The 27,772-nt window shown below is 35.2% G+C and overlaps 3 protein-coding genes and 3 pseudogenes across 4 annotated transcripts; 2 read left to right on the top strand and 4 right to left on the bottom strand.

Moving 5' to 3' along the window:
* Positions 1 to 75: 75 nt before the first annotated feature.
* On the bottom strand, positions 76 to 15,562 carry LOC116307739 (uncharacterized). Its single transcript, XM_089028101.1, has 9 exons — positions 15,240 to 15,562; positions 13,032 to 13,178; positions 12,403 to 12,865; positions 11,722 to 11,825; positions 10,832 to 10,878; positions 3,108 to 3,271; positions 2,782 to 2,832; positions 2,429 to 2,527; positions 76 to 1,289 (listed from the first exon to the last, which is right to left on the bottom strand). Exons 1-9 carry the CDS (start codon positions 15,516 to 15,518, stop codon positions 1,219 to 1,221), a joined length of 1,425 nt encoding a protein of 474 aa, XP_088884227.1. The 5' UTR covers positions 15,519 to 15,562; the 3' UTR covers positions 76 to 1,218.
* On the bottom strand, positions 5,818 to 8,664 carry LOC148911972 (zinc finger MYM-type protein 2-like; annotated as a pseudogene). The gene is made up of 2 exons (XR_016119493.1): positions 7,394 to 8,664; positions 5,818 to 7,092 (listed from the first exon to the last, which is right to left on the bottom strand). The product of XR_016119493.1 is annotated as a zinc finger MYM-type protein 2-like (transcript).
* Positions 15,563 to 16,195: 633 nt separating the features above from the next.
* On the bottom strand, positions 16,196 to 17,655 carry LOC148911973 (uncharacterized; annotated as a pseudogene).
* Positions 17,656 to 19,203: 1,548 nt separating this feature from the next.
* On the bottom strand, positions 19,204 to 20,430 carry LOC148911974 (uncharacterized). Its single transcript, XM_089028381.1, has one exon. The coding sequence runs from the start codon at positions 20,428 to 20,430 to the stop codon at positions 19,204 to 19,206; it is 1,227 nt and encodes a 408-aa protein (XP_088884507.1).
* On the top strand, positions 19,456 to 22,966 carry LOC148911975 (uncharacterized). The gene is made up of 2 exons (XM_089028414.1): positions 19,456 to 21,315; positions 22,130 to 22,966. The coding sequence occupies exons 1-2, from the start codon at positions 20,996 to 20,998 to the stop codon at positions 22,275 to 22,277; spliced, it is 468 nt and encodes a 155-aa protein (XP_088884540.1). The 5' UTR covers positions 19,456 to 20,995; the 3' UTR covers positions 22,278 to 22,966.
* LOC116307740 (uncharacterized) lies at positions 22,962 to 27,073 on the top strand (annotated as a pseudogene).
* The last annotated feature ends 699 nt before the right edge of the window (positions 27,074 to 27,772 follow it).

The raw sequence follows: 27,772 nt of genomic DNA on the forward strand, positions 1-27,772 counted from the left end.
GCATTTCAACTCCCTTAACGTTCAAACCCATGGCCATTCAGATCGTCGTGTTCCCTTAAAAACATATCTTAAAAATTTATTAAAATACTTTTATTACATGTTTATTATATTAACACGCACAGCTTGTTTTAATTTACATATGGAAAAGTTTTTTCAGTTTTTTTACCTATTGTTTCAGTATATTTTAGGCATACATAGCTTTTATTCTATAGCTAGTTTTTTTTTTTTTTACTTTAACCGCCGGTTACAGTGACTAAATTAAATGCGAAATGAACTGTCCTCCCTCGTGCTTGCGCTGTAGAATTCAATTTTAAATTATCAACAAGAAGAGCAATACAGCTGGAAAACTAGTTACAAAATCGAATTTGACTCAAGCAAAGATATTAACTCAATTTTTGTGAAACTGTAGAGTGCACACCTTATATCCGTGAAAAACGTTGTAAGAAATTGCACAAATTTGCACAATGTAGCAGTAAATTAATTCAGTAGACCTCAGTAAATGGCGGTAGACACCCGGGAAGGGGAGGGGTAGTGGTGCGATACTCCCCTATATTCGCTATACTCAGTGGTATGCCTCGCTAAACAGGGTAGATCTTATTCTGGAACAGTCTGGAACAGGGTATCTTTTTTCGCAAGTACTGGAACAATTAAGGTTTTTTATATGCGATAAATCATACCTTCATTATACTTTTACTCTGTTGCGACATTTACTCTGGAACAAGGTATGGTTTCCAGCGATTTTACTCTAGTGAACAGGATCAGGGTTCAGAGAGCTCAGCGACACATCCCTACACTAAACGGGCAAGAGTACTCCCCCCTCCCGGGGACTTATTATTATTATTATCATTATTGTTATTATTATTATTATGCGCCCTTATCATCATCATCATCATCATCATCATCATCATCATTATTATTATTATTATTATTATACTTTCAGACTTAATCGGTCCCTCGTCAGAGAATCACTGAATAAATGAAATGTACCTACATTCAAAGGGCTAGCTTAGTTAGCGCTTGCTCGTTAATCATCTCAAGCGATGTATTCCAATATCGACATTTGTAAATACATCTCATTCATATATTCCCTGATGACAGACCGATAAGATCCGAAAGCTTCGAGTAAATTCCTTTAAATTTACACGAAGAAGCCTCATTTTCTGCCAAATATAATTCCCACACCCTGAAAGAAATTTTAGATACAATTGAATTGTTCTTTCAGTAATTCACGTCGTATTCATGGCTACGCCCCACCGGCTTGAGAGAATAGCTGGATGAACGATGAAACCCTGATGAGAAAGCAAAAATATGTTTATAACTATGTAAAATGGAGGTTCGCATCAGTTCTCCACTGTGAGCCCTATATAGTGACTTTACAGCTTTGGTTCGATTCCTTCGCATCGTGATACCCCATGTGAAAGGAGTTTGTTTGATGTGTTGGTTTTGCCCTTGTTCGAGTATTAATTTTCTGCCGGACCTCCAATTTTCTTAGCCTCCGTTGCAGACGTCCTGCGGGGTTCAGTTCGGTTCGAACCGAACCCCGCAGGACGTCTGCAACGGAGGCTACGGTTTTCTTCCCCACGAAAAATCAACGTATTGGTTGAGAGTTACGCATATAACATTGGTTGTAGTGGTTAATATTATTGTTATTATTGTAGCAGTATAAAGTAAAACTGGTTTTTGATCATGAATCAAACTTCGTTCGCGTGGGTTCCCTGTGGTCTTAAAAGCGTTATTGGGATTCCTTTGTCAAAGGCCAGGTCTCTAATCAAAATTTAAGATGCTGGACAACTTCAAGTGTTTCTTCGTTATAATATCTGCCAGTTTGGATTTATATTTTCGACATTTTGAAAGGTTTAAATGGCGGAAAAATCACCAAAAGGGAATACAGTTGTGTGTGTTTGCTTCCAAATGAGGTAAGCTTACTAAATAAGGATATAGAGATGATGGCCACGCGAACGACAAATTTATTTGGGATACGTTTAAGTTTTTAAATCTTGTCCGACAAACAATTGCACAGTATCTGTTTTAAAGAGTACTACTATGATTGCTAGACAAAATTCTATTTTCAAAGGAAAGTACAATAGTAACGGAGTTACACTTTATTGCCTTCAGACAATTGTTACATTTGGGTCAGTTTCTATACATTTCATTGTATTGACCCAAATGCCTCGACTTGAAACAATTGTTTGAAGGCAACAGAGTGTAACTCTGATATCTGCTATTTATAAGCAATTTTCCGCTACAAGAGTTTTAAATTCTGTAATTCTGTGATATTCTAGCTAGGATTTGTTGAGCTTGTGCCGGGGACATAGCAACGAAAGCTCAACGCACGGTAACTACGGGGAGCGTCACTATGACATAGGGATGGATTGTTAAGTTTGACTGTTAAAATGAAAGAATGAAGATAGATTCCAAATATACTCACCCTTTCTGATACGTATTGCTAACACAATGATGACAATGAACATGACGAACAAAAGACCAACAGCAACCCCCAGTATGATGATGAGAATCAAGTTGTTCGCTGGAAAATATTGGACAAAAGTAGCTGATGGTCTGAGAATGGACCGAATAAACGTCTGCACGCTGCAATGTCTTTCAAAAAATAAGCCACTGTCAATTAGTCTAAGTAAAATTACCATAAACCCTGGTTAAAACTTTCACATTCTTAGAAGTGGACTGCTTATTAATTAATTTCTTTCTTTCTTCAAATTTGGTATCACAAAATATAACTGTAAAAAAGCTAGTATGTTTTGTATAGCTTTATTTGCGTCTTACTTGGCTCTGTAGTACAAATGGCGGAAGAACTTGGTTCTTGTTTAAGAGGAACTATAGAATAAATCGTGGTACAAAAAGAGTTTAGTATTGCGAAAGAGAAGGAGAGAGGAAGAAAGGAAGGAAGGAAGGAAGGAAGGAAAGAAAGAAAGAAAGAGTCCATCTCAATCAGAATTGGCCATCCACAAGAACCACAAGAAAATTCATTGCGTCCTTTCCTGCGGAAAACCTCAAACAGTTCGAAAAAGGAACAGAGGAGGAGAATGGAGCCCCTGCAGTCTTCCTCTGCAATCTCCGGCTTCTTGTGTTGTATTATAATTACACTTTACCTTTCATAGTCACGACAGGATCCATGGAAAATCCTGGATCAACAACAAAGTCTCCCAGTTTGCCTTTTTTTATTTCTCGATGGATATCATCAATGACTTGTTGAGTTTCTTGTAGCGATGAAGTGTTCATGTAGAGATCATAATCAACTATTACGCTTCCTTTTCTATTGACAAATCGAAATAAAAATTGATAAAGTTACTGGTTTTTCTGTAGCGTAAGAAAGATAGATTTTCATTGGTCAAGGGATTTTTTTTATTGCTTGGCTAATTAACCAGACATCGAGTGCTGAACCGTCGTATGGATTTACGGCTACGCTGGAGATTTCGGCCCCGGCACCGCTATCCCTGGAGGAATTACAGACTGATCAGGAAGCTCGGCCGAAGCAGGTTAATTGTCCCCTAGACCGTATATGATTAACCCCTTGCTATTTTTGCATAGCCACCAGTGACCATAAAATCATGGTCAACTTGGTGGTAATAATAATAATAATAATGTCTTTATTATATAAATAAAACACATATCTATATTTACAATTGTACCACTGAAAACTATATAAATTTAAGAATTAAAATAAATGAAATTAAAATATATCAAATTCCTAAATTATTAAAAGCTAATCTATTCATAAAAATTGCTTTATACTGCTCTGTATTAATTTTGGGTTTTATATTGCTCTGTTTTCTAAGATTACATCTTGTATGATTGATTTTTGGAAGAATGCTATGTTTAAAGGATGGTCTAAATTGTCCATGATTGAATGAAACAATTTTGTATCCATATCAGTCATTACCCTTTGAATATTTATGCGTTCTAAAACATATTTACGCTTGTAACACCTGTCTAAAAATTTTTGAACTGTTGTCAATTCAGGAGCTGAAGAACCATATACTGTAAGACCATAAGTTAATTTAGGCATGATTATAGATTTAAATAAATGACCTACTTCTTCAGGTGTTGCACCTTCTCTTCTAAAACTTCTTATAACAATTAGCAAATTCATGAATATTAATAAGGTGATTTGACCAATGGCGTCCTTGATTTACATCACGTGACAAGTTTTTTTATACCCCGCTAAAAAATCAAGATTCTTAAAGTCGGGGGCGGTTTTGAATTTTTCAGGGGAGTGCGGGGCTGATAATGAATACAAGATGCATTAAACATTAGTGGTCTATCACATTTAAAACACTCATGTTTATATTCATGAGTGTTCTAAATCTAGTGGAAAATAGCGAAAGTAACGCCTATATTTAAAAAAGGGGAGAAAACTGACCTAAACAATTATCGCCCAATCTCGGTCATTCCCACTGCTTCAAAGATATTTGAGAAGATCGTTTATGATCAACTATACGATTATTTGAATGAAAACCAGTTATTGACGGAATGCCAGTCAGGCTTTCGCTCCCTGCACAGCACTGTCACCGCGTTGCTCGAAGCAACGAACGAATGGTCAGTTAATATAGACAAGGGACTACTTAACGGAGTAATCTTCATAGACCTCCAAAAAGCCTTCGACACCATAGATCATGAAATTCTTTTGTCCAAACTATCGAATTATGGTGTAGATGAAGGCTCACTCAAGTGGTTCCGTTCTTATTTACTGACGAGGTCTCAGCTGTGCAGTGTTAACGGAAGTCTGTCTGAGCCTTGTACTGTGAGCTGCGGTGTACCACAAGGCAGTAATTTAGGCCCACTTTTATTTCTCCTGTATATTAATGACTTACCAAATTGTTTGGCGCAAGCCATAACAAGAATGTTTGCTGATGATACCAGCATCAGCGTTCATGGTAAAAATGTAGGAGACTTGGAACCAAGCATCAACACTGAACTCACTAATATACATCAGTGGTTGTTAGCAAATAAGCTAAGCTTGAATGTAGCGAAAACGGAATTTATGATTATTGGGTCCCGCCAAAAGTTCACAGCGCAATGCGATTCCACTATTAATATTGCGATTAATGGAGCTAGCGTTAAACAAGTTGATCACACCAAATCTTTGGGTGTCACTATCGATAAAAACCTTAATTGGTCAGAACATGTTAACAACATTTCGAAGAAAATCTCTTCAAGTATAGGGGCTCTAAAACGTGTTCGCCCATTTATTTCGACCGATAGTGCCATCCAAATCTACGAAGCCTTAATTCTACCCAAACTGGACTATTGTAGTGCAGTTTGGGATGGATTAAGTGATAAACTATGTGTTCAACTACAAAAGCGTCAAAATCGAGCGGCTAGAGTTATCACAAGATCTAACTATGACATAAGATCTAGCCATCTCCTTGACCAATTAAACTCGGATACACTTGCAGTTCGTCGTAAAAAACAAAAAGCCCTACTAATGTTTAAGACGATGCAGGGACGTACACCAGTTTACTTACAAAACCTTTTCTCCGACTACCATACTAAATACAACCTTCGAAATCATGATCATAAACTGTCAATACCTAAGCCACACACTGAATATCTAAAACGATCATTCAGCTATAGTGGGGCAAAATTGTGGAATGACCTACCGTTAAATATAAAAGAGGTCAAGTCAGTACGAAAATTTAAAACGGAAATTGATAGTTTGTACAGTAAGAAAAGTTGTAACTAAGGGCTCCACGGCAAACATGTAAAACAGTAACTAGCTTTTTAATCGTAAATCTTTACTTTTAAATATTTTTAGGCAATCGACTGATGTTTTTACCGTGGCAAAATAAAGAAGCTTCCTTCCTTCTAAAAATCTGATAGACCACTGATATTCGATGCATAATACTTGCCGGGATAAGCAAATAAAAACAATAGCAAAACAATTCAATCTCAGTGACTTTACTAGCTGTTTTTAGAGATAAATTACAAATACAGCACGCTTTGTCCATTATATATCATATCAGAAGTAGCCACACCCATGAAGCAAACGATATATGATTATTATTAACTTACTTAATTTATTGTTTAATATTGAATGTAATTGTGCAGTTGCTAAAAACTGCATTATTTAATAACTCAGCTGAACTACTGCCGGTTGCTACAGGCTCACAATTTAAAGACGTAGGTGAGAAATGGCTAGTTGGCATTTCTACCTGAGCTAATAAATCATCACTTATACTGTCAAATTCATTTAAAAAGCATTCGAACAAATCATTTGAATCACCCGGTAACGGAATGTTAGATAGTTCAACATCACTTATTTCTTCTAGGATCTCTGATGCACAGCATTCTGTTACAACCTCAAAATTTGGTAATTCTGCGTTAAATTCCGATGCAGTAGCCGGAGGGTCCAAAATTGAACTAGCATTTTCTAGCTGTGCAGATGAAGGGTGTTGATACTTCATAAGTGCATCCGACCGATGACCAGTTCGCTGTCGAATAATTTTTTCTTCCACACCTTGTTGAAATAATTTTGTGGCGCACGTGATTCTCAAGGAATGGCTAGTTTTTCTTTGTACGCCAGCTTTGCAACACAATTCATTTGGTAAAATGTTGTTCAAGGTATTGATGCCAAGTGGACTTTTGTCATAACTGAACTTACTAGGATCCCGATTTGGACGGAAATAAAAAGCTCCTAAGGATTCTGCAAATTGTTGTACTTTCTGAAAGTATAAATTATACATTGAAACTAAACATCTACTGTGATTTTCTTCTTTAATATCGTGGCATATGTGGGTCACTACTCGTGGAGAATATTTCATATCTTTTAGCCCGCCATGAAAGGTCTTGCTAAGACTTTCATCAAAAATTATCTTATTTTTGAAAACTTTGAAATTGTTTAATCTAATATTTCTGTGATCACTAGCACGTAAACCAAATAGTTTACCATTATAGAAGTAAATAGTATTTAATAACGTTTTGGCAGAACTAATTCCTAATAAACCTTTTTTCCAAAACAGTTCTTCTTCTTCTTCTGTTATCTCTTCTCGTGTGGGTTTCTTGTACTTCTGCGAAAGTCCGTCTCTTGTTCCTCTCTTCATTTCGGCGTCAAGACTTCTTCGAAATTCAGAAAATCTAGAAAAAGAAGAAAACTATTTTATTATTAATATGTGTATTTTCTTCGTAAATTCATGTTGCCGGTATTTTTTTATGAATTAATAATTCATATAGTCTTTAATCAATAATTAATAATAACAATAATCTCTAATCAATAATTAATGATTTTTAAATATTTATACATATATTTTTAAATATTTTTTATGAATTAATGATTTCCTTAGTCACATTTGATAATACGCCTCATAGTGGCTATGCTACGATGTAGTTTACAATCATTTCTAAACCTGAAAATTTACGATACTTTCGAAAAACTAACCTTAGGTCGGCCTTTTCCAGAATGTTGCATTTCATTTCGGTTCCTTCCAAGAAACGATTTATACCACAAACAATGGCATACAGACTTTTCGAAGGGTATTTCTTCTCCATTACTTTTTGCCACCTCTTGGACAAATTTCACTAACCAAAAATTTAAAGATTCAGCCGTCATTTGCTCTAGAGGCGTGTCAAGATTTTGTAGCGTTTCTTTTGCATTGAAATTGAAGCTACTTTCTTCCAATGCAGCAATGCGGTTCGTTCTTGCCATCTGCCATTCCTTGAATATTTTTACAGACCATTTGGTAGCTGCTCTTGTCTTGCTTGGAATTGCTGCGGAAATGCACTGCACCTCTTTTAAGGGAGTTTTTGGTTTTTTGAAACGACTTTGCGTAGACATTGCTCCGTTCGTAGCGTGAACCAAATGCAAATTTTCACCAAACTTCCTCGATATTTAAACCGATCCCCAAGGACTTTGTAGTTTTTGCATACCTTTACAGTATTTATACCAATTGATGCCATTTTACTCTTGTTCAATCAAGGCGGTATTTGTGTAGAGTGGTCGTTACCCATAAAACAAAGTGTGGTAATTAGAGTGGAACAGATCGTAATACTCTTGTAGAGATTATAAAATACAGTGGAGCAAAAGTGTAATTGTGCTGAATTCCCAAAAGACTGTTTCTATATCGTATGCTATGTTTGTGTTGATTTAATGCGACAATCAAACCTAATCAGTTCACTCTTGCATTGGAATGTATTCTCTAACTTAACAATTGCAAGCAATAACTAGTCCCAGGAGGATAGTTAACATTGGGCAAACAAGAAACCAACAACTTCGATGTTAAAATGCTTTATCTTTTTGCGTTTAACCACTCGAAACTTTTTTGTTTTTGAAGGTTATAGAAATACATGAATTTGCTAAGATGTTCAGAAAACGAGAGAGCGTGTTTTATCGGCTATAAAACTCTCGCCTCCGGCTCGAGTTTTATATGCCGATAAAACACGCTCTCTCGTTTTCTAAACATTATATAACCCTTTGTTGATACTGCTAAGTATTTCTTTAACGTGTATATTAAATCTATTGTCAGATTGAAACGTAATGCCTAATAATTTAAGATTAAAAGTTTGCGGAATTTGTGATATCTGAGCATAGACATCATTTACGCTTTGTTTCTTTCTATAGGACGGGATCCGATTAACAAACATCAAAAACCCACGAAAACAATAGCCTATTATCCTGGTCTAACGAGATAATAGTCTAGAATATAAAGACTTTACTATACGATAGAAGGTATAAGAAACAAACAAACAAAAAAACAAAAACAACAAACAACAAACAACAAAACAACAACAACAACAACAAAACAAAACATAAAACAAAAACAAAAAACAAAAAGAACAAAAAACAAAACGAAACAAAACAAAACAAAACAAAACCAAAATAATAAAATAAAAAATAAAATAAATAGAAATAAAATAAATAAAATAAAATAAAATGAAAGAAATAAAATAAAAAAAAATAAAATAAAATAAAATAAAATAAAATTAAACATAAAAATAAAATAAAATAAAATAAAATAAAATAAAAATAAAATAAAATAAAATAAAATAAAATAAAAAAATAAAATAAAATGAAATGAATGAATGCAATGAAATGAAATGAAATGAAACTGAAGATGAAATGAAATGAAAGGAAATGACTGAAATGAAATGAAATGAAATGGAAATGAAAGATGAAGGAAATAAAAATAAAAGAGAAATAAAGAAAAGAAAAGAAAATAAAAAGAAAAGAAAATAAATAAAAGAAAAGAAAAGAAAGAAAAAAAATAACAGTAAAAGTCAAAAGAAAATAAAATAAAAGAAAAAGAAAAGAAAAGAAAATGAAAATTAAAAGAAAATGAAAATAAAAGAAAATAAAATAAAATAAAATAAATATAAAATAATAATAAAATAAATGTAAAATAAAAGAAAATTAAAATAAAATAAAATAAAATAAAATGAAAATAAAATACAAGAAAATGAAAAGAAAAGAAAATAAAATTAAAAGTTAAAATAAAAATAAAAGAAAATAAAAAAAATAAAATAAAATAAAATAAAATAAAATAAAATAAAATAAAATAACAATAAAATAAAATAAAATAAAATAAAATAAAATAAAATAAAATAAAATAAAATAAAATAAAATAAAATAAAATAAAATAAAATAAAATAAAATAAAATAAAATAAAAGACGCAAAGAATTGACACTATTGACACTATAAGGTAGTGAAGCGGATGTCAGTTGAAAATTTGCCCAGAACATTCCAGCTACGATTAAAAATACGTCGACGACCCGGAGAACGCAAGCGCTTAGAATAAGATAAAAGATGGGCATTTAAACGAGTTACAACGAGATTTCGACTGTGTGTAACTGTGGTAGAGCGTTCTCGAAGCGAAAGTTAATACAAGCAATCCAGACAAAATACTTAATTAGGCCCCGTCCACACGTATCCGGAAATTTGTGTATCCGCAAATTTTTTTTTTGCGGATACGGGTTGCGTCCACACGTGTCCGGAAATTTTTGTATCCGTATCCGGAAATTTTCGAAAACGGTCTCCAGAGTGGAAATTTTCGAATACGCTCCGAATACGGATACGTGTGGACGGTCGTATCCGCAATTTTTCGAATACGATGACGTAAACACGATTTTGCGCATGCTCAATAAGAAAAACAATCAGTCAAAGGGACTAGGCACTAGCTTGCATCAGGGCGGATCAAGAAATTTCCGGATACTTGTGGACAGCGAAAACGATTCGAATACGCTGCGTGTGGACGCGAACATTTTCGTAAAATAATTAGTGAAAGAAAATAGAAAAATACTGGAGGAATTATTTCCCGTTCACTCGTATTATACTTCAAAGTTCACTCCTTTCCATGTGGGATGTACATTTAAACGCAGATAAAGATCAAAATTGAGATTTTCTATTCTTTTCTTTTTCTTTACACAGTTCAATATGATCTTTAACTGAAAAACATTTTACCAAATTTAATAGCCAATTTTGAAGTTGATATATATATATTTCTATTTGGGTTACCCTTTCGTCTCCCCGATGACGTCATAATTATATAATTTGCATATTGTATATCTCGGCAAAATATTCAATACAACAAATATATCGACAAACAAAAGCGTAATTCAAGATTGTAACCTTAAGCCATTAGGTGCACTTTATGACAGTAGGTATATATTATGGGATAAAAAACAAAAAGAGAAAAATCCTGGAATAAACTAGCTGTAATAAGACATGAAAAAGTGTACTTTTTCATAGAGTTATGCTCAGGTCAAACGTCGAACTTCACCTGAGCCGAACCTAATTACATAAAAAAAGACCGCATTGTTATCCATTGTTTCAATTAGGTTCGGCTCATGTAAATTTCGACGTTTGACCTGAGCCTAAGGTACCTTATTTCTGTCACTACAGCTTTCCAGATATGTTTTCTTCTTTCCAACTGAATTAAAAAGAAAAATTTATTTATTTATTGACGTTGGATTTAGCTGTTATTTCCACGCCCCATACTTGAAATACTCCCATTTGAACTTCACATCTGCTCTATCAGTCTTAAGGCCGGTTTAGACGGTACGGTTTTTGCCTACAACTATCGTACACAACACGCTCGTGCCATCATACAACTCGAGTCGTAGCGCGTAAATCAAGCCTACAACTCGCCTGTACGACAGACGTGAGCGTGTTGTATACGATAGTTGTAGGCGAAAATCGTACCGTCTAAACTGGCCTTTAGTGTTCTCTTAAGTAAGGAATGCACAAATTGGTCAAAATTCCACGCACAACGAGACTAAGGCTGAGCAAAGAGAACTCGAACCTGGAGTATTGCATTATATTGACACTCATCTGAAACAAACACTGGGCTGATCAAAGTTAGGGCACCGCTAACTCACAGATCAAACCCTGAAACAACATCTTGGCTGATCAAAGTCAGGGCACGGCTAACTCACAGCTCATACCCTGAAACAACCTCTGGGCTGATCAAAGCCAGGGCATGGCTAGCTCACAGATCGAACCCTGAAACAACCTTTGGGCTGATGGAAGTCAGGGCGGTGAATGTCCGACCAACAAACTGGAATTCATAAGATTTTTTAGTAGTCATCGATCTTTTTCTCAATATACCTTTAGAATGCATCATTTCTAAGACAGACATTTACGATTTCAGCAATCGGTGTCTGTTCCATGCTGTATATCAAAAACACATAGCTTGTCCGACATAGCGACAGTAACTAGGGAGGTAGAACAATGAATGCGGAATCGGTGTATTGTATTCTATTTCTATACATACGTATTTTTCCAGCTCACTCTTGAACTTTAGGTAATCAGGTTTCGTTTTGTCTTCGATAACTTCATATCGGAGGTTTGTTATCTTTGTACGAAGACCAACTCTTACTGCGAAAAAGAAAAATCAGATTTTAAGATCAGACGAATTTAATTAATGAATTTATTATCTCCATAATGTATGCTATTATTGTGTTTACTTTGGCTTATACTAACTGTGCGCCAGAGCACTGTTAACTCATATCATCAAATTAGAATCATTTTAGCGTGTTAGGTTTCGAAGAGGCAGCAAAACCGGAGAACCCGGACAAAAACTCTGAAATCTGAACTCTGGAGAGAGACTTAACAAGTTGTATACTCACATTTCATGCCAAGAATCTAACCCGTGGTGATCATGAGAGGTTAGTGCACTAGCGCTATCTAACCTTGATTCCCTAATTAACATACCATATTTGTCGTCAGGGGCGGATCCAGAAATTGGTTCAGGGAGGGGTGCGCCCCTTAGAATCAAAGGGAAAAACCTTATTTTGTATTAGTTAGATCTTTGAAGTAGGGGCACAAAGTCGAACTAGGGAGGGGTGCGCACCCCGTACACCCGTCCCCTGGTTCCTAGGGGGCTCTAAAACACACGCAAAAGATAAAGGAAAATCGTATGCCTGGACTCAACTCATACAATATAAAATCATACCGTTGGCCGAAGAATGCGGTGATGACAACGATGACGTCACCGAAGATGACGTCACAATAGAAGTCGACATCATTGACGATGATGGCATTATCGTAGGCAACATTGCCAATGACATAGTTCTCTGCTCTGAAGCCGTTGGATTCAAGTTTTTGCTTATTGGTGTTGAAGATGTGATTGGTGAGCCCAGAACAACGAAAGTAGTGGTCAGCGGTTTGAATATAGGAAGTTTGCTTGTAGGCATAGCAATGGAGGATGATCTTATAGTCGTATGTATTTGGCTTCTCAGTCGTGTTGTTGTACTTGTTGCTTGTGGATTGATGGTAGATGTGATATTTTGAGGTATTTTTGTGTCCCATGGTAGAAGAACCACTGTTTTGTATCCCTGGTGATCGTGTTTGGTTTTGTAAGGAGAAGGATAATCTGCTGTTGAATGGTAGGCATACACAAGCAGCATCGGGCCAAGCTTTTGAAAGACAAGACAATTATATTTATTGCTGTGAGCCACCAGGCAAAGTTTTGTAGGTCTACGGTCTACTGAGATCTACTGAACTTACTAACATGTGCACATTTGTGCAATTTCTTACGTTTTTCACGGATATTTGGTATAAACGTATGTATACCAACTTTACCTTGATATCCAAGTCCTTTGAGTCTCCAGTCAGTCTTTTCCTGTGAAACTCCAGTGTAGTTGTACCATTGACCTCTTCATAGTAAGTCATATTATAATCTTGTTGATAGTCACCAAGTGGCTCCTTGTACCCTACTGTATGTCTGTCCTAGAAAATACCACACATTTATCCATTAGTTAAACTATTTTCATGTGTCTGCGACCTAGACCAATCAAGAGGCGTCAGCGATGCCATGTCTGAATAGCCCATTTTAATTCGAATTAGTCAAATACCGCTGTGTTCCTTGATCTCAGACTTATTTTTGCAGGGTTAGGCGATTCTATTGTACGGTTATTCACAAATACCAACGGTTTAAGTCGAAAGAATACACATATTTAACTGATACAAACGATTTGAAATTCCGATGAACTTCACTTAAATGCATAAATATTCAAAGTAGTTCCTTACAAAATGGAGACTAATCCTACAAACAGAGATTTTGAAACTGGATTATTCACTAAACGTGTCCATCAAATATAGACATCTTTACCCTGGGCATATATAGTTTTTCCATAACAACGTAGTAGCATTCCCCAGAGTATCATTTCTTTGCTTAACGGTCATTGCGCATGAGAAACGGATATGGATACGACTGAAACAAAGAAATCTTATTATCAAGGGAATAACACGCGGTCTGAAATGGGAAAACTTTGATTAGATTGGCGAATTACTTACATAGCTTCCATCATTTATGTTTTATGCACCGGTTGCAACTAATCTTTTGTCAATCGTTTACTCGTTATTTTTCATTTTCATAGACGGCGAAAACGAGAGGATGCCCCTTAGCATCATCTTACCCCGCATTTTGTAATTGAAAACAAAAGCTAGCTTAAAAAACTTAAAAAACCATAAAAAGTCCATCGAAGTAATTGATTTATAAATGGTCTATTTAGGTTTTTAAAATTTCAAATCAAATTGTAAGTGCCATGTTTTTCTCGAGGGAAGGATATTGATGTTTTCAGGTGGATGGGAGAATGTTGTTCGCTCGTTTATTATCACCTTCAGATTTGATTGATATGATCGCGGGCATGACGATTCCATAGTCGCGTGATTTCAAAGATTTATAGCTTACGCATGCATGACAATTTTGGTCTAGTACTTATGTGTTGAATAGAAAAGTTACCCAAGTAACCAATTACCCAGTTTCTGTAGAAATGTATTTTTGCTTCAAATCGACAATTTCAAGCCACGCAATACATTTATCATTTTAATCCTACAAAAAAACGTTTGGCTTTTTAATGTTATTTATGCGAATTCGAGTAAAGGTTCGGATTTGTTATAAGCTACAAAGTCACATATATATATATATATATATATATATATATATATATATATATATATATATATATATATATATATAGATATGATATAGTTTAGAGATATCAATATTGGACATGTTCAGGTCGTAAATTAAAACACGAAATATATGTATATGTGACATTGTCATCGTGCAGCTAGCACTGATGAAATTGTGCTACGCAATAGGAAAAAATCTCATTCCTTGCTAGCTATTCTATTTTTTTCCTATGATGGATATATATATTATCTCGACTGCTTTTGAAACCCTTGTAAAGTAAAAGAAATCAAGTATATAAATCGGTGATATTCTAGATAAATTCATTGACTCACGAGGAACGAAATTCTTAATTAATATATTTATCCCTAAAAAAACTATTCTTATCTGGCAGTACCTCCATTATGAATGCCGACTCGACAGTGAAAACGTTGTCTTATATCTATTGTATTATAAATAACGATGAAAATTAGGCAAACAGGTATATTTTTAATAAGTATACGCAATACTATAAAAAAAGAGATGTATTGGCTATGATAGGTAAGACTTCAGTTGGTTTAGCCTGGTTTAGGCTTCTAAAAACTCTTGTTAATGACCTCCATGACTTGAGCTGCAGCTCAGTATGGAAAAACTAGACTAAAACTCGATCATTTTTTGTATATATAACCCGCATATTTTAAAACTAGAACTAGCTAATATGATTTAATTATAAGCTGAAATTTGAGGACTTTTCAGTGCCTTTTTATTGCGGAGAAAATCATGATTTTCTCCTCTTCATAGAATTTAGCTATGCTGTGGTTCTTTTTCCATTTCACATTGTGGTAAAAACTTTCATAGACTGATTTAAAAGTTCTAAACTAAACTAAATAACTCACCGTGAATGTTCCTTTTCCATTTTCAACTTTTCCAATAATCACATCATAGCCTTGCATTTGAAAGATTTTTTTCGCGAATCCAAAACCAATCCAACCAGTCGCCTTGACCTCCAACGCCATCAACAAGACATCTTGGCTTGCTTCATACGTCCAAGAAAATTTGACTGCTGAGGTATTTGCCCGGTCGAGGAAAGTTGAATTGTCGTAAATTCTGGTTAGTTTTCCTAATGAAATTTGAAAAACTGTAACAAGAATGACAAGGCTTTTAACAAAAATCATGATCAATTTTTAACCCAATAGCAGTGTGTTTGCGAAAACCTTTATCCCGTCAGACTAACTTTAAGTTCGATTGATGATTAATGTTGCAATTAATTATAGAACAATAAAAAAATGCTATAAAATAGTATTGGACCTTGAAATATTGTATTAGATTATGAACCGATACTCATTAACTTTGAATAAATTCGTTGACAAGTCTTGATGTGGTGGGAAAGAAAGCTTGCAAAATAATGACGTGATAAAAAAATAATGACAATAATAATGAATAATAATAACAACAATAATAATAATAATGATAATAATAATAACAACAATAATAATAATGATAATAATAATGATAATGATGATAATAATAATGATAATAATAATAATAATGATGATAATAATAATGATAATAATAATAATAATAATAATAATGATAATAATAATGATAATAATAATAATAATGATGATAATAATAACAATAATAACTTTATTGACAATATCAAATTAACTAATAATTCATTATAATATGAGACGTGATAAGAATATTGCTATAATTATAAAACAAAAAAGGAGAGATTATGAATATAAAATAACAAATATATATAATATTTACTTATTTATCTATGAAAACATATTTGTAAAATAAATTAATAGCTCAAAACACGAGTCCAGCTCTTCACACTGATATAATACTATATTAAAACTATACATTTATTATTAAAATCTAAAAAAATTTCCGCTACATTGGCGTTAAGATTAAAGTCATTCAAGAATTCTTTGTCCTTAAAAAAAGGGGTTCTTGTCCCCCTGACACACATGTGTACTGACTTAATTATTTCAAAAGACAATCGAGTTCTAATCCATGTTATAGTACTTGCATATGTGTCCCTTGTCTTCTTGGTTAATTTCTCAGTAAGTTGCTTTAGAAAAATCTGGCATTCTGCCCCCATCCCTCCATTTGTACCAAAAACTAAGGGCGTAAAAGTTACCATATCGACATCGATTACTCTTTGCTGTTATTTTCTCTTTTTTTCGCTTTCTTGATCCTTGAAGATTGTAGAAGTGGATTTGTTTTGGTTGCTCTTGGAATTAGCATGCGATACTCTTACATCAAAAAATGCAGTTACTCCCTGTGCCCAAAACGATCCAGCTTTGATGTCGAGCCTTGCATCCTGACTTGTGCTAGTAGATTTTAGATTAAATTGTTCGCCATCCAATGGGATAAGCTGTGGCTCCTTTTGAACGTTGTTGCAAACCTTGTTTAAAAGTATGGCAAGTAGATCACGGACATTGTCATGTCTTTGTGCAACAAATCCTCCCTTTTTACAAGATAGTGCATGGCTTACCGAAAAGGTTGTCCCACAAGCGCAGGTACTTGGTAAACCCGATAACGGTATATTATAACGCAGACAAAGAGAATCTCTGAATTCTTGTTTATTCAAAGTAAGTCCCTGTTCTTTAATTGGTATCGCATTGAGCCATGAGCTTGCTCCTTTGTCTCTTGCTTGGGTTACTTGACGGAGTATGTCAGGTGGTAATGCTGCATCGATTTCATCCATTTTCGATTTAGAGATTTCAGCTTTTAGTGATTGATGTTGTTTTTTCACATCTTCTGTGGTCGTATACATCGTTTTGCTCTGCGTTTTAATAGCCTCAGTGTGTGAAGCTGTTATTAGAAGTGATGCCGCATATTGCTGTGGAGCCTCTTCTTTTAGTGCAGGCATCCCTAAGCCTCCTTCCGCAGGGGATAAGGTAAAAAGCCTACTCAGCTCTTCAGGTAGTGGTTCAGTTTGACCAAAAAGCGTTGGAAGAAGCATTTCATTTATCACATTATCAACAGGATCAGTATAGTCCTCAAAAGATTCAATTGTTCGCATGAAGTATGTAAACTTGGATTTGTATCCCTTTGTAAATGCGATATAGGCCGATTGTGGCTGGCACCTTGCAATCTCTGAGAGGGTTTGTAATTCTTCTTTCCACTTGTAGATTTTCTCGTTGCAAAATTGGTCTTTATAAATCTTTGATCCAATAACAGCTCCAAGGTGACGTTTGCCTTCGCTTGTGACGTTAACCTCTTCTCCAAATACCTGTTTCGCTTCCAAAGCCAAAGCTTCCGACTTCACGATCAACCAGCTTTTGGACCCATTAACAATATATCCATTATAATGATGATAATAATAATGATAATGATAATGATAATGATAATGATAATGATAATGATAATGATAATGATAATGATAATGATAATGATAATGATAATGATAATGATAATGATAATGATAATGATAATGATAATGACTAATGACAATGACAATGACAATGATAATGATAATGATAATGATAATGATAATGATAATGATAATGATAATGATAATGATAATGATAATGATAATGATAATGATAATGATAATGATAATGATAATGATAATGATAATGATAATGATAATGATAATGATGATAATAATAATAATGTAAACTTTATTTTAGTTTTTCTTACACACAACTGTAAACCTCACTATAACCTAGCCAGTTTACAATTTTTCACTTGAATCGATTAGAAGAAAAGTTTGAATAATACAATCAAACGAACATTAAAAAGCACAACAAATTATCATAAAGAAAAGGAAAAACGAACGAACGAACAAAAAAACAAAACAAAACAAAACAAAACAAAAAACAAACAAAAATAAACAAACAAAAATAAACAAACAAAAACAAAAACAAAACAAAAAAAAAAAAAAAAAAAAGAAAAAAAGAGGAAAAGGGAGAAAAACTAATAGTTTAACAATTCAGGATTTGACCATTCCTTATTCCTAGAACAAAATATGTAATATGTTGCTCTTATTGCAATGGATATAATGTTCTTGATTGTATACTGAATGATTTTATCATCGAAACCGAGTTCAGCTAGCATTTCAAGAAATGTTGTTGACTCTTTAGAAAAAACTCCTAACGCACTGCTTGACAAATTTATAAAAACGATTGTCTTGAAATCATTAACATTGTTAGGATTCAACAGTTCTTTATACTTAGTTTGTTTACGTAATAAGTTCTTATCCAGGTTAGATTCATGGCCGACTGTCAATTCAAGTATATATAGACGTGCGTCTGAAGTGGTTATTAAGAGGTCTGGTCTTTGACTATCTCCGGTGATAATGGAAGGGGAGTTAAATGTTGGTAGATTAGCATAGAGTGTGACGTCGTTGACTGTTGACAATGATTTTGCGATGGACTGTAAGATGGAGTCATATCTCCAAGTATAGCGATCTTGCCTGATTTAGATAGTAATTGCACCCAGAAACAACGTTAAGGACCGATTCTGGCAGTAAGCGCGAGGAACGATCTGAAGACGAAGAGATGCCCCATTTGACCAAGTTTTTTCTTGTGGGAAGAGTATTATTGATGTAACGGATGGTGAAGTTATAGATGTTTTTGGGTAGTTTACATTGTGCTAGTGACCAAATAATAATAATAATGGAAACTTTATTTCATTTTTATATCTTTTACATTAACAATTGTAAATCTCACTATCATTAGGTAATTTACAATTGACTACTTGGACACATACATACACATATACATACTTCGGAACGAGAAAGCTGAGAAAAAAAATATATATACATATATAATATTTATAAAGATTAAAAAAAAAAAAGAAAAAAAAAAAAAAAAAAAAAAAAAAAAAATCAAAGAGGGGGGTCTAATACTTTAAGAGTTCTGGATCGAGCCATTCCTTATTTCTGCTGCAAAAAATATAATAGGTAGATCGGATGACTATTTCGGTTATTTTTCTTATTAAATATTTTTGTTGTTTTGCTTTCAATCCTAATTCGTTTAACATAGTAAGGAAATCAGATGATTCCTTTGCAAAAACACCTAAAGTACTGACTGATAAGTTGATAAATTTTACTTTTGTGAATTGATTACTATGCTTATGTACGAGCTCGGCATATTTACGATTTTTACGAACAACATTATTTTTAAGATTAGATTCGAAGCCAACTGTTAGTTCCAAAATGTAAAGACACTTCTTTGGGATGGCCAGGAGTAAATCAGGTCGCAGACTTTCGCCAGTTATGACTGATGGGCTTGTGAATCCAGGGAGATCGACGTATAGGGTTGAGTTGCTGGTGATTGGAAGGTGACGAGCGAGGAAATGAAGGACAGAGTTATGACGCCAGGTGAAGCGGCCTTGTTCAAGGTACGTTTTACAGCCAGCTACTACATGAAGGAGAGTTTCAGGCATGAGGCATGATGAACAGTCAGAGTTGGAAGATATGCCACATTTCGCGAGATTTTTGCGTGTGGGTAGAGTGTTATTGATATAACGGACTGAGAAGTTGAAGATGTTTTTTGGTAGTTTAGATTGGGCAATGGACCAGATGTTGTTGAGTTGTGGCAGGGAATATTTCATTACACTCGAGAAGAAGGAGCCTTTAAGGGTCAGTTGATTTTCCAATTTATGTTCCTGTGAGTAGCGGAAGTCTTTGATGACATCCTTTGTGGATTTGTAAATGTCGTATTGAATATTAGTGTTGCTGCTAGTAGACTTCCAAAGGACTTTTATTGATTCATTGGGGGAAGTTTTTAATGCGTTACGAAGGACTGTTTGACACTGGATGAATTTGACCGAAGGAGGGCAGATATTCAGACCAAACTTGTTGCGTGTGAGGAAGACGTTACTAAGTGTGCCAGAAACAGGAAGTTCAAGCCATTTACGTAGATATTTGTTCACTTCAGAATCGAGGTTTTCTGTGATCCATGTTTTAGATAAATCAGCGACAGTCAGATGCCAGGATATTTTCGAGAGGACATAGCGGCTATACAACAAGATTTTATTTTTAGGATGTAGAGGTTTGGTATCGATGTCAACCATCATTTCATTGGTGAGGGAGGTCAGTTCAGATTTATGTTCTTGATTTGTCATTTCGAAATCAAAGTATCTTCCTAGATATCGGAAAGATTTACCGATGTGGACACAAGGCACGAGATCATTATTAATCAGGAGTTTTGGCAAATACTGAGCTGATTTGGTAAGATATTTTTTGATTCCAAAAGTGCTGCACTTATCGACCCTTACTATCATGTTAGCCCACTGACACCAGATGGTAAAGCAATTTAGTAAGTGTTGATTTTCATTTTCTTGGCCGCTGATTACAGCTGCATCATCTGCAAACTGGAACCAGTGGATTGGACTTAAGAATTTGAGGGAGAAACCAAATTGGCGATATTTATTTGCTTTGATATGCTGGATGAAAGTGTTGAAGCACATGTTAAAAAGAAGAGGGCTGAGGCAGTCACCTTGGAGTACACCACGACCAACCGGTATGAAAGGAGTACTGAATTCTGATGTGATTATCGAAGTTTTGAAATCAGTGTACAAGCTGTGGACGAGGCTTTTCATATGATCAGGGATGTGATGATAGTCTAGGACAGTTTGGATTAGATTGTGATGAACCTCCCCGAACGCGTTTTTGAGATCGAGCAAGGTTATGACTAATGATCGTTGTTTGATGCGTGCTTTGTTGATGATATTGGCCATCTGTGCAGTGTGTTCGAGAGTACCAGAGAGATTAGGTGTAAAACCTTTTTGGATGTCATGTTCAATGAACTTGTTAACAGATAGGAAGGAGAATATGCTATTTCGAAGACATGATGTGAAAACTTTCAAAGGTACAGATTCCAGGGTGATTGGACGAAAGTTGGCAGGATTATCTGTGCTTCCTTTTTTATGGATGAGTATGGTACACGCTCTCTTCCAATCAGTAGGAATAGTACCAGAGGACCAAACTGTGCTGATTATTTCATGGAGGTAAGTGCGTAGATAAGGACATCTCTTAAAGCATATGATAGAAATCTGATCTAAGGGGCAGGGGCAACCAGAAGCTTTCATCTTCCGAATAACGTTAGTGACTTGTTTATAAGTAGGAGGATCAAGGTCAAAATAATAATAATAATAATAATAATGATGATGATGATAATAATAATAATAATAATAATAATAATATTAATATTAATAATATAAGTAGGAGGATCAAGGTCAAAATAATAATAATAATAATAATAATAATAATAATAATAATTGGTTAATTCAAAAAGGACTAGAACAATATGTCAACCATTTAAAAGGGGACATCTCTATTACAGAAGTACAGAAGATTGCTCTCCTTGGAACTGCACACATCATTAGAAAAGCTCTCATGAATACTTGATTCTTGATTTCTATTTTCCCTTTAAATTGATTTATTTTATTTTTTATTTTAATTCCACCTCGTATTGTGAATATATTCTTGTTTTCCCAAGGTCCATGGATTAGACTCGGGAAACTAAGAATTTTGTAAGCAAAATTGAAGCAAATTGTAAATAAAAATAAAAATAATAATAACTATTAAAACACTCTTGCAAGAAAGAACAATGGAAAAGAGAACTTGTGTAATTGAGAACTTTAATAATATTTCCTTCCATCCTTCCTTTCTTCCTTCCTTCCTTCCTTCCTTCCTTCCTTCCTTCCTTCCTTCCTTCCTTCCTTCCTTCATTCTTTCATTCATTCATTTATTTTATTTCATCTATCTACCTATTTTTTGATCTGTTCGTTTCTTTGTTTGACTAATTATTTACTTTTCCAGCTTACGAGATCTAGGTTGGTGGGTCGAGAACTTGGGTGCAGCCTTCAGAAAGATCCAAGTGGGAGAGCCTAACTCTATTCTTCATGTGGACGCATCCCTTACAGGGTGGGGTGCCAAATGGGGCGAGACGACCGCGCAGGGGATTTAATCTAGTCGGGAAAAAAGAGAGTACATCGATTGCCTAGAACTACTGGGTATTCGATGGGGCCTCCAATTTTTATGCCATGCTCAACATGATTATCATACTTGAATCATGAGTGACAATATCACCGCAGTCACTTACATTAATGGCATGGGGGGATGCAAATCGGAGATGTGCGATGCCATAGCTTATGAGGTTTGGCATTGGGCCATAGCGAAACGTGTTTGGCATTGGGCCATAGCGAAACGTGTTTGGCTGTCTGCTGATTCCTTATCAAGGAATCTGAATGCCAATCTGGATGGGGATTTTACTGACAGAGCATTCACCCAGATTATGGAGACTTTCTCTTTGACTCCTACCTTGGATTTATTTGCATCGCGCTTGGACCACAAGGTAGAGATGTATTCCTCGTGGAAACCGGATCCCTTTGCCACATTTATTGATGCTTTTACGATCCATTGGGGACGTTACTCTTTCTATGCTTTCCCCCCATTTTGTTTGTCATCTCACCAATTCGAGTTCTTAAAATATCTTCCTCCAAGAGGTACTCTCCGAAGATTGATTCGAAAAAGATATTACTGGGTGGGCGTACGGAAGTCTTGGGAAACAGCACAGATTTTTATTTTACTAAGGGTACGCAACCAAGAAGACACCTAAAGAGTCTTGGCTGCAGATGAAAACATGAAAAAAAAAAAAGAAAAAAAAAAAAAAAAAAAAAAAAAAAAAGATAAAGGTAATTAATAAGAAAACAACTAGGAGAATAAATAGGCGGTCACTGATATTGATGATGATCTGTAAAAACACTTGTAAGAACAGATGCGAGAGTCCTCAGGTAGATGCGCGTCATGTCAAGTTATCTTGCTATTGTGATGACGATTGTGGTTCCTTCAAAGATTGTTGTGTAGACTTTGAGTATTTTTGCAAAAGAAATTCGGGGAATGCCACAAAAAACATAACGGCAAACATTTCTAAGCCCTCGAGCAATGGATTTCAGAATTTAGTCAACCAAGAAAATAGAGATTTGTGGAATGGCTTTAATGGAGACAACTTAAGGGAAATATGGACGATTGGGTCGTGCCCGACATCTTGGCCAAAAGACGATGTGTGCTATCACTGTCGAAATCTTCCTAACGCTAACAAGATAACAAAATATACTTATCGCTATCTTCCTGTTTATGCCAAGGACAACAAGGTTTATCACATCCTTTCTGTGCTAAATGCAACGGAGTAGCCGAAGAGTCGTTGGAAATGTTTTCTTTTTTGTTCGAGTGTGATGTGATTCCTCCTCATTATTTCGCCTTCGAAGAAAAAATCGATTATCTCTTTATTCATTGTTCTCCTTATAATGTAAAGTGGTTTGTCAGAGGGAAGGACAGCCAAGGAGATATTGTCAATATGACATAACATCTAACAATTTTGACTTTGAAATACCGAATGTACCTATATCCAGAATTTTTGAATTTGATACACATTCTCTTTTCGTAACAGCAAAAACATCGATGCTACGGTGAACAAGTACACCTTTTGCTGTTCATTAACAGAAAATGTACATTCATTTGTGCCAATAGTTGTATCAATAACGTGTAATGTACTTTCATCAACGCCACAAGTAACATCAATAGCGCGAATCAACTTTCAATAACGATATTTGAATATGCGTGTACATTCATAGGCATCAATGGACAATCAATAGCGCGTTTGTACATTCATATGCGCGGATTGTATTTTCTTGTGCGCGAAATTCAACTTCAATAACACCAAATGACAAACAATTGCATTCATGGACAATCATTTACCCAAAAGTGAAAATTCATTAGTGCTATTAGCATAACCATTGACAATCTATAACGCGTTTGGACAATCATGAGGGTCAACGTTATATTCTATAGTGTGGTTCGACAAACATTTGCATGATTCGAATGAACAATAAGAGAAATAAAACAATCAATAGCGATTTTTTTTTACTTTAGCCTTCAATTTCTTCGCCATTTATGCATCGTGGCAAATACGTTTGCATATATCTGAACCACTGACCACTCTTAGCGGTAGTGATAGTTGCCACATTTCTCTGGAACCCTTCGATTAGCAACTGCGTTCTGTAGTGACCTAGAGCAATCCATTGTCGTCTTGCCTCAGCCCGATCATTCAAATGTTGTTGGATCTCTGGACGGCTGATGTCGGCTTTGATTGCTGCTTTAAGTGAGCTAATTGCTATTCTCCTACGGAACCGCTATTATGGAGGCAGTTTCCTGAGTTTTTTATTTGTTTTAAAGTGATAAAAAAGAACATCGCTAATGAAAATACAATCCGCGCATATGAATGTACAAACGCGCTATTGATTGTCCATTGATGCCTATGAATGTACACGCATATTCAATTATCGTTATTGAAAGTTGATCCGCGCTAATGATGTTACTTGTGGCGTTGATGAAAGTACATTACACGTTATTGATACAACTATTGGCACAAATGAATGTACATTTTCTGTTAATGAACAGCAAAAGGTGTATTTGATCCTTATTTAGAGAAATGTAGAAATGTAATACAGTCATTGCCGAGGTTGTCTCATTTAGACGAATATCAAATTCTTCTTTGGCTTAAACCAAGTACAGACGTTTCATGTTATGCCATCTTAATGAAATCAAAACTTGATGACGCTGAAGCTGCAAGTGAGGTTTCTCCACAGCAAATCAAAGTAGCTAACGTCATCTTATCTGCAACTGAATGTAGCCTAGAATGTAGCAGAAATATGAAAGATACGAGTACCAAGTCCTCGAAGATGGTACCTCTGTCATTATCAGAATGACGGGAGAAGTATTGAAAGTGGTTGGTTACTACTCAAACGCAACAACGCCAAACACGAGCCAAGCTATATATGTTTGCCGCAATCGTCAGATGTTTAGCTGCTCAGGAGTTTTCATTTTGTTGAATAATAGTAAATTCACAGCTTTGCCGAATAAGTCTATATTTGTGAATGCTTCTGGGCAATTGTAAGACTGGTCGGAGTATGTTTGGAAGACGAAAGGCGCAAAAGGCGCGAGTTTTCCAGATGAAGTTCTAACTATGATAACGTTGGTCTGCATGTCCTTGTCCATCATCGCCCTGGTGTTTGTCCTCCTGACTTATTCCTTGTTCAGTGAGCTACGAACACCACCAGGAATCAACCTAATGAACCTCAGTGTTTCTATTTCGCTGTGACAGCTGTTGTGGTTACTTTGAAGTGGACAGACAGACACACCCATGGCTTGTACTGTCATCGCTGTCATTCTACATTACCTCTTCCTTGTCTCTTTTGTGTGGACGACAATCATCGCTTTTGACACTTGGAGGGCTTTTGCTGCCAAAGGAGCAAAGCCATTGATTGATTCAAAAGCTGAATGAATGAAGCATTGCATACGTTATATGGCAGTTGGGTGGTTTTCCATTTTTTGTTATATATCGCAGTCTGTGTCCTACTAGACCTAACCGGTACCTTTGCAATTAGATACCAAGTCTACCTCAGCGTGCTGGATAGGCAACAAATTGGTCATTCTATATTTCTTTGCTATTCTAGTTGGCGCAGTGCTTATTATCAACTCGGTCTTCTATATCATGACACTCGGGGTGATCAATCTCCACTCCCTACAAGCAAGAGAGGCCTCAAATCGTTACACGAAGGAAAACTTTGGAATCTACGTACGCATCGCATCGCTCATGGGTTTTACATGGGTCTTTGGGTTTGCTGTTCCATTTGGCAATCAGTTCTTAAAGTATCTATTTACTCTGCTGAATAGCTCACAGGGAGTTTACATCGCCATAGCTTTTGGATGCAGCAAGAGAGCTAGAGGACTTTACAAAAACTTATTCCTGGGAACCATACAGCCTACAAGAACCATAACTTCAAATGCCATGACTAGTACTTCTCGTGAAGAAAAGTCGCGGAAGACTGGTTATATTATCTGGCGATAACGGAACATTGCACATAATAGTAAACTTCACTATCATCATCATTATCCTCATCCTCATCCACATCCTCATGGTCATCATCAGTAATGAACAAAAAGACATAAATATTAGGAGCAGAAGAAGGACAAGAGAAAAAGAAGAAAAAGAAGAACTAAGAAGAAGAAAAGAGAAGGAAGAAAAACTGAAGACACGATAAAAAAGAAGAAGAAATAGAAGAACGATATGAAGAAGAACAAGAGAAACTGCACGAACAACGAAAACAGCAACGATAACGATGACAACAACAACATCAACAACAACAACCACAAGACGCAGAAAAAGGAAAAGGAAAAGTGGAAGAAGAAGAAGAAGAGAGCAAGAACAGCAAGAACAATGACGAAAATAACAACAATAGGATGAGGAGAAAAGAAAAAAATAAATAAAGAAGAAAAAGGACAGGAAGAAATGAGAAAACCAAGAGGATATTGATGGTAATTCAGAGAGCTTTAAAACTTTTAAAACTTTGTAACTATATAATCAATTGATGATAATAAAAACAAAAAATTAATCAAAAGGATTACCTTAGCATTAAGAAAATAAGTAATTAAATAACTATAATAAATTACAAATATAGTGAATATTTAAATAACTAATTACAATAATGGAAAACGTATACTGCATACGCTCAGTAAAGCTAAAATATTCCAATGCGAGTTCAAATACGTACCCAAAAAAATTAAATACTTGCCAAATAATGTTATTGAAAAAAGTATCGTTGCCAAAGGCTTAAGCTAACCTGAAATAGGGTGTGAATCTATATACGTGCTCGTGCTAACAGATTGCATGTTCTCGGTAGAATTAATTGTACCAAAACTTTATTGAGTCCAAGTATGAATACATTAATCATGGCTTGCTATATTTATTAATTTTATGAAAGTCTTCAATATAAAATATATCGTGTACGATCACTTCGCTATTATTGGCTAACGAAATGAGTATAATTCTGAAGTAACGAGCATACGAGTGCAAATCTAGCGATTATCACTATTGATGGTTTTCAACCATTCCCAAGGGAATTGAATAACAAAAGACACGGCGGCCACGTTGGAGGATATAACAAAATAATTCATTGACAATTCTTTTGTTAAGTTCCTACAACATGGCCGCCGTGAAAACCATCAATTTAAACGTAATAAAACGTAACTATGAACTAACTTCTAGGCCTGCATGACAAAACTCAAAACTTGTTAGCATTGAGCCCGTGCATATCTGCAATGCGGCGTCGCACAAAAATATAAACAGATTGCAGTGAAAACCTTGCATTTGGCGAAATAAGTAAAAGAGTATGTAAATTTTCGCAATCAAATCATAAAATTCACGAGCGAAAAATGAAAGGTGATAACTTCACATGAATGTGCTACATGTGATGGTATATTCACGGGCCCAAGAGTAAAAAACTTAGGCCTAGGACAAACGTCGAACTTTCCATGCACCGAACTCATCAAAAACAAAGGATATCAGGTGGTAATGAGGCGGCATTCTTTGATGTAATTAAGTTCGGTGCATGGAAAGTACGA

Source organism: Actinia tenebrosa, unplaced genomic scaffold (assembly GCF_029948245.1).
Source record: "Actinia tenebrosa isolate PJP-AT-01 unplaced genomic scaffold, QUT_ActTen_1.0 PGA_scaffold12__29_contigs__length_12842862, whole genome shotgun sequence".
NCBI lineage: Eukaryota > Metazoa > Cnidaria > Anthozoa > Actiniaria > Actiniidae > Actinia > Actinia tenebrosa.

Bases quoted from the DNA above. Each gene is read 5' to 3' on its own strand.
- LOC148911974 (XM_089028381.1), bottom strand. From the start codon at position 20,430: ATGACAAATCAAGAACATAAATCTGAACTGACCTCCCTCACCAATGAA.
- LOC148911975 (XM_089028414.1), top strand. From the start codon at position 20,996: ATGACTAATGATCGTTGTTTGATGCGTGCTTTGTTGATGATATTGGCC. The intron at 21,316-22,129 runs GTAAGTGCGTAG...TTACTTTTCCAG, and splicing joins GTGCTGATTATTTCATGGAG to CTTACGAGATCTAGGTTGGT.
- LOC116307739 (XM_089028101.1), bottom strand. From the start codon at position 15,518: ATGATTTTTGTTAAAAGCCTTGTCATTCTTGTTACAGTTTTTCAAATT. The intron at 11,826-12,402 runs GTATGATTTTAT...TCTTTTTCGCAG, and splicing joins ACCGCATTCTTCGGCCAACG to TAAGAGTTGGTCTTCGTACA. The intron at 2,528-2,781 runs GTAAGACGCAAA...AATATTTTCCAG, and splicing joins CATTTGTACTACAGAGCCAA to CGAACAACTTGATTCTCATC.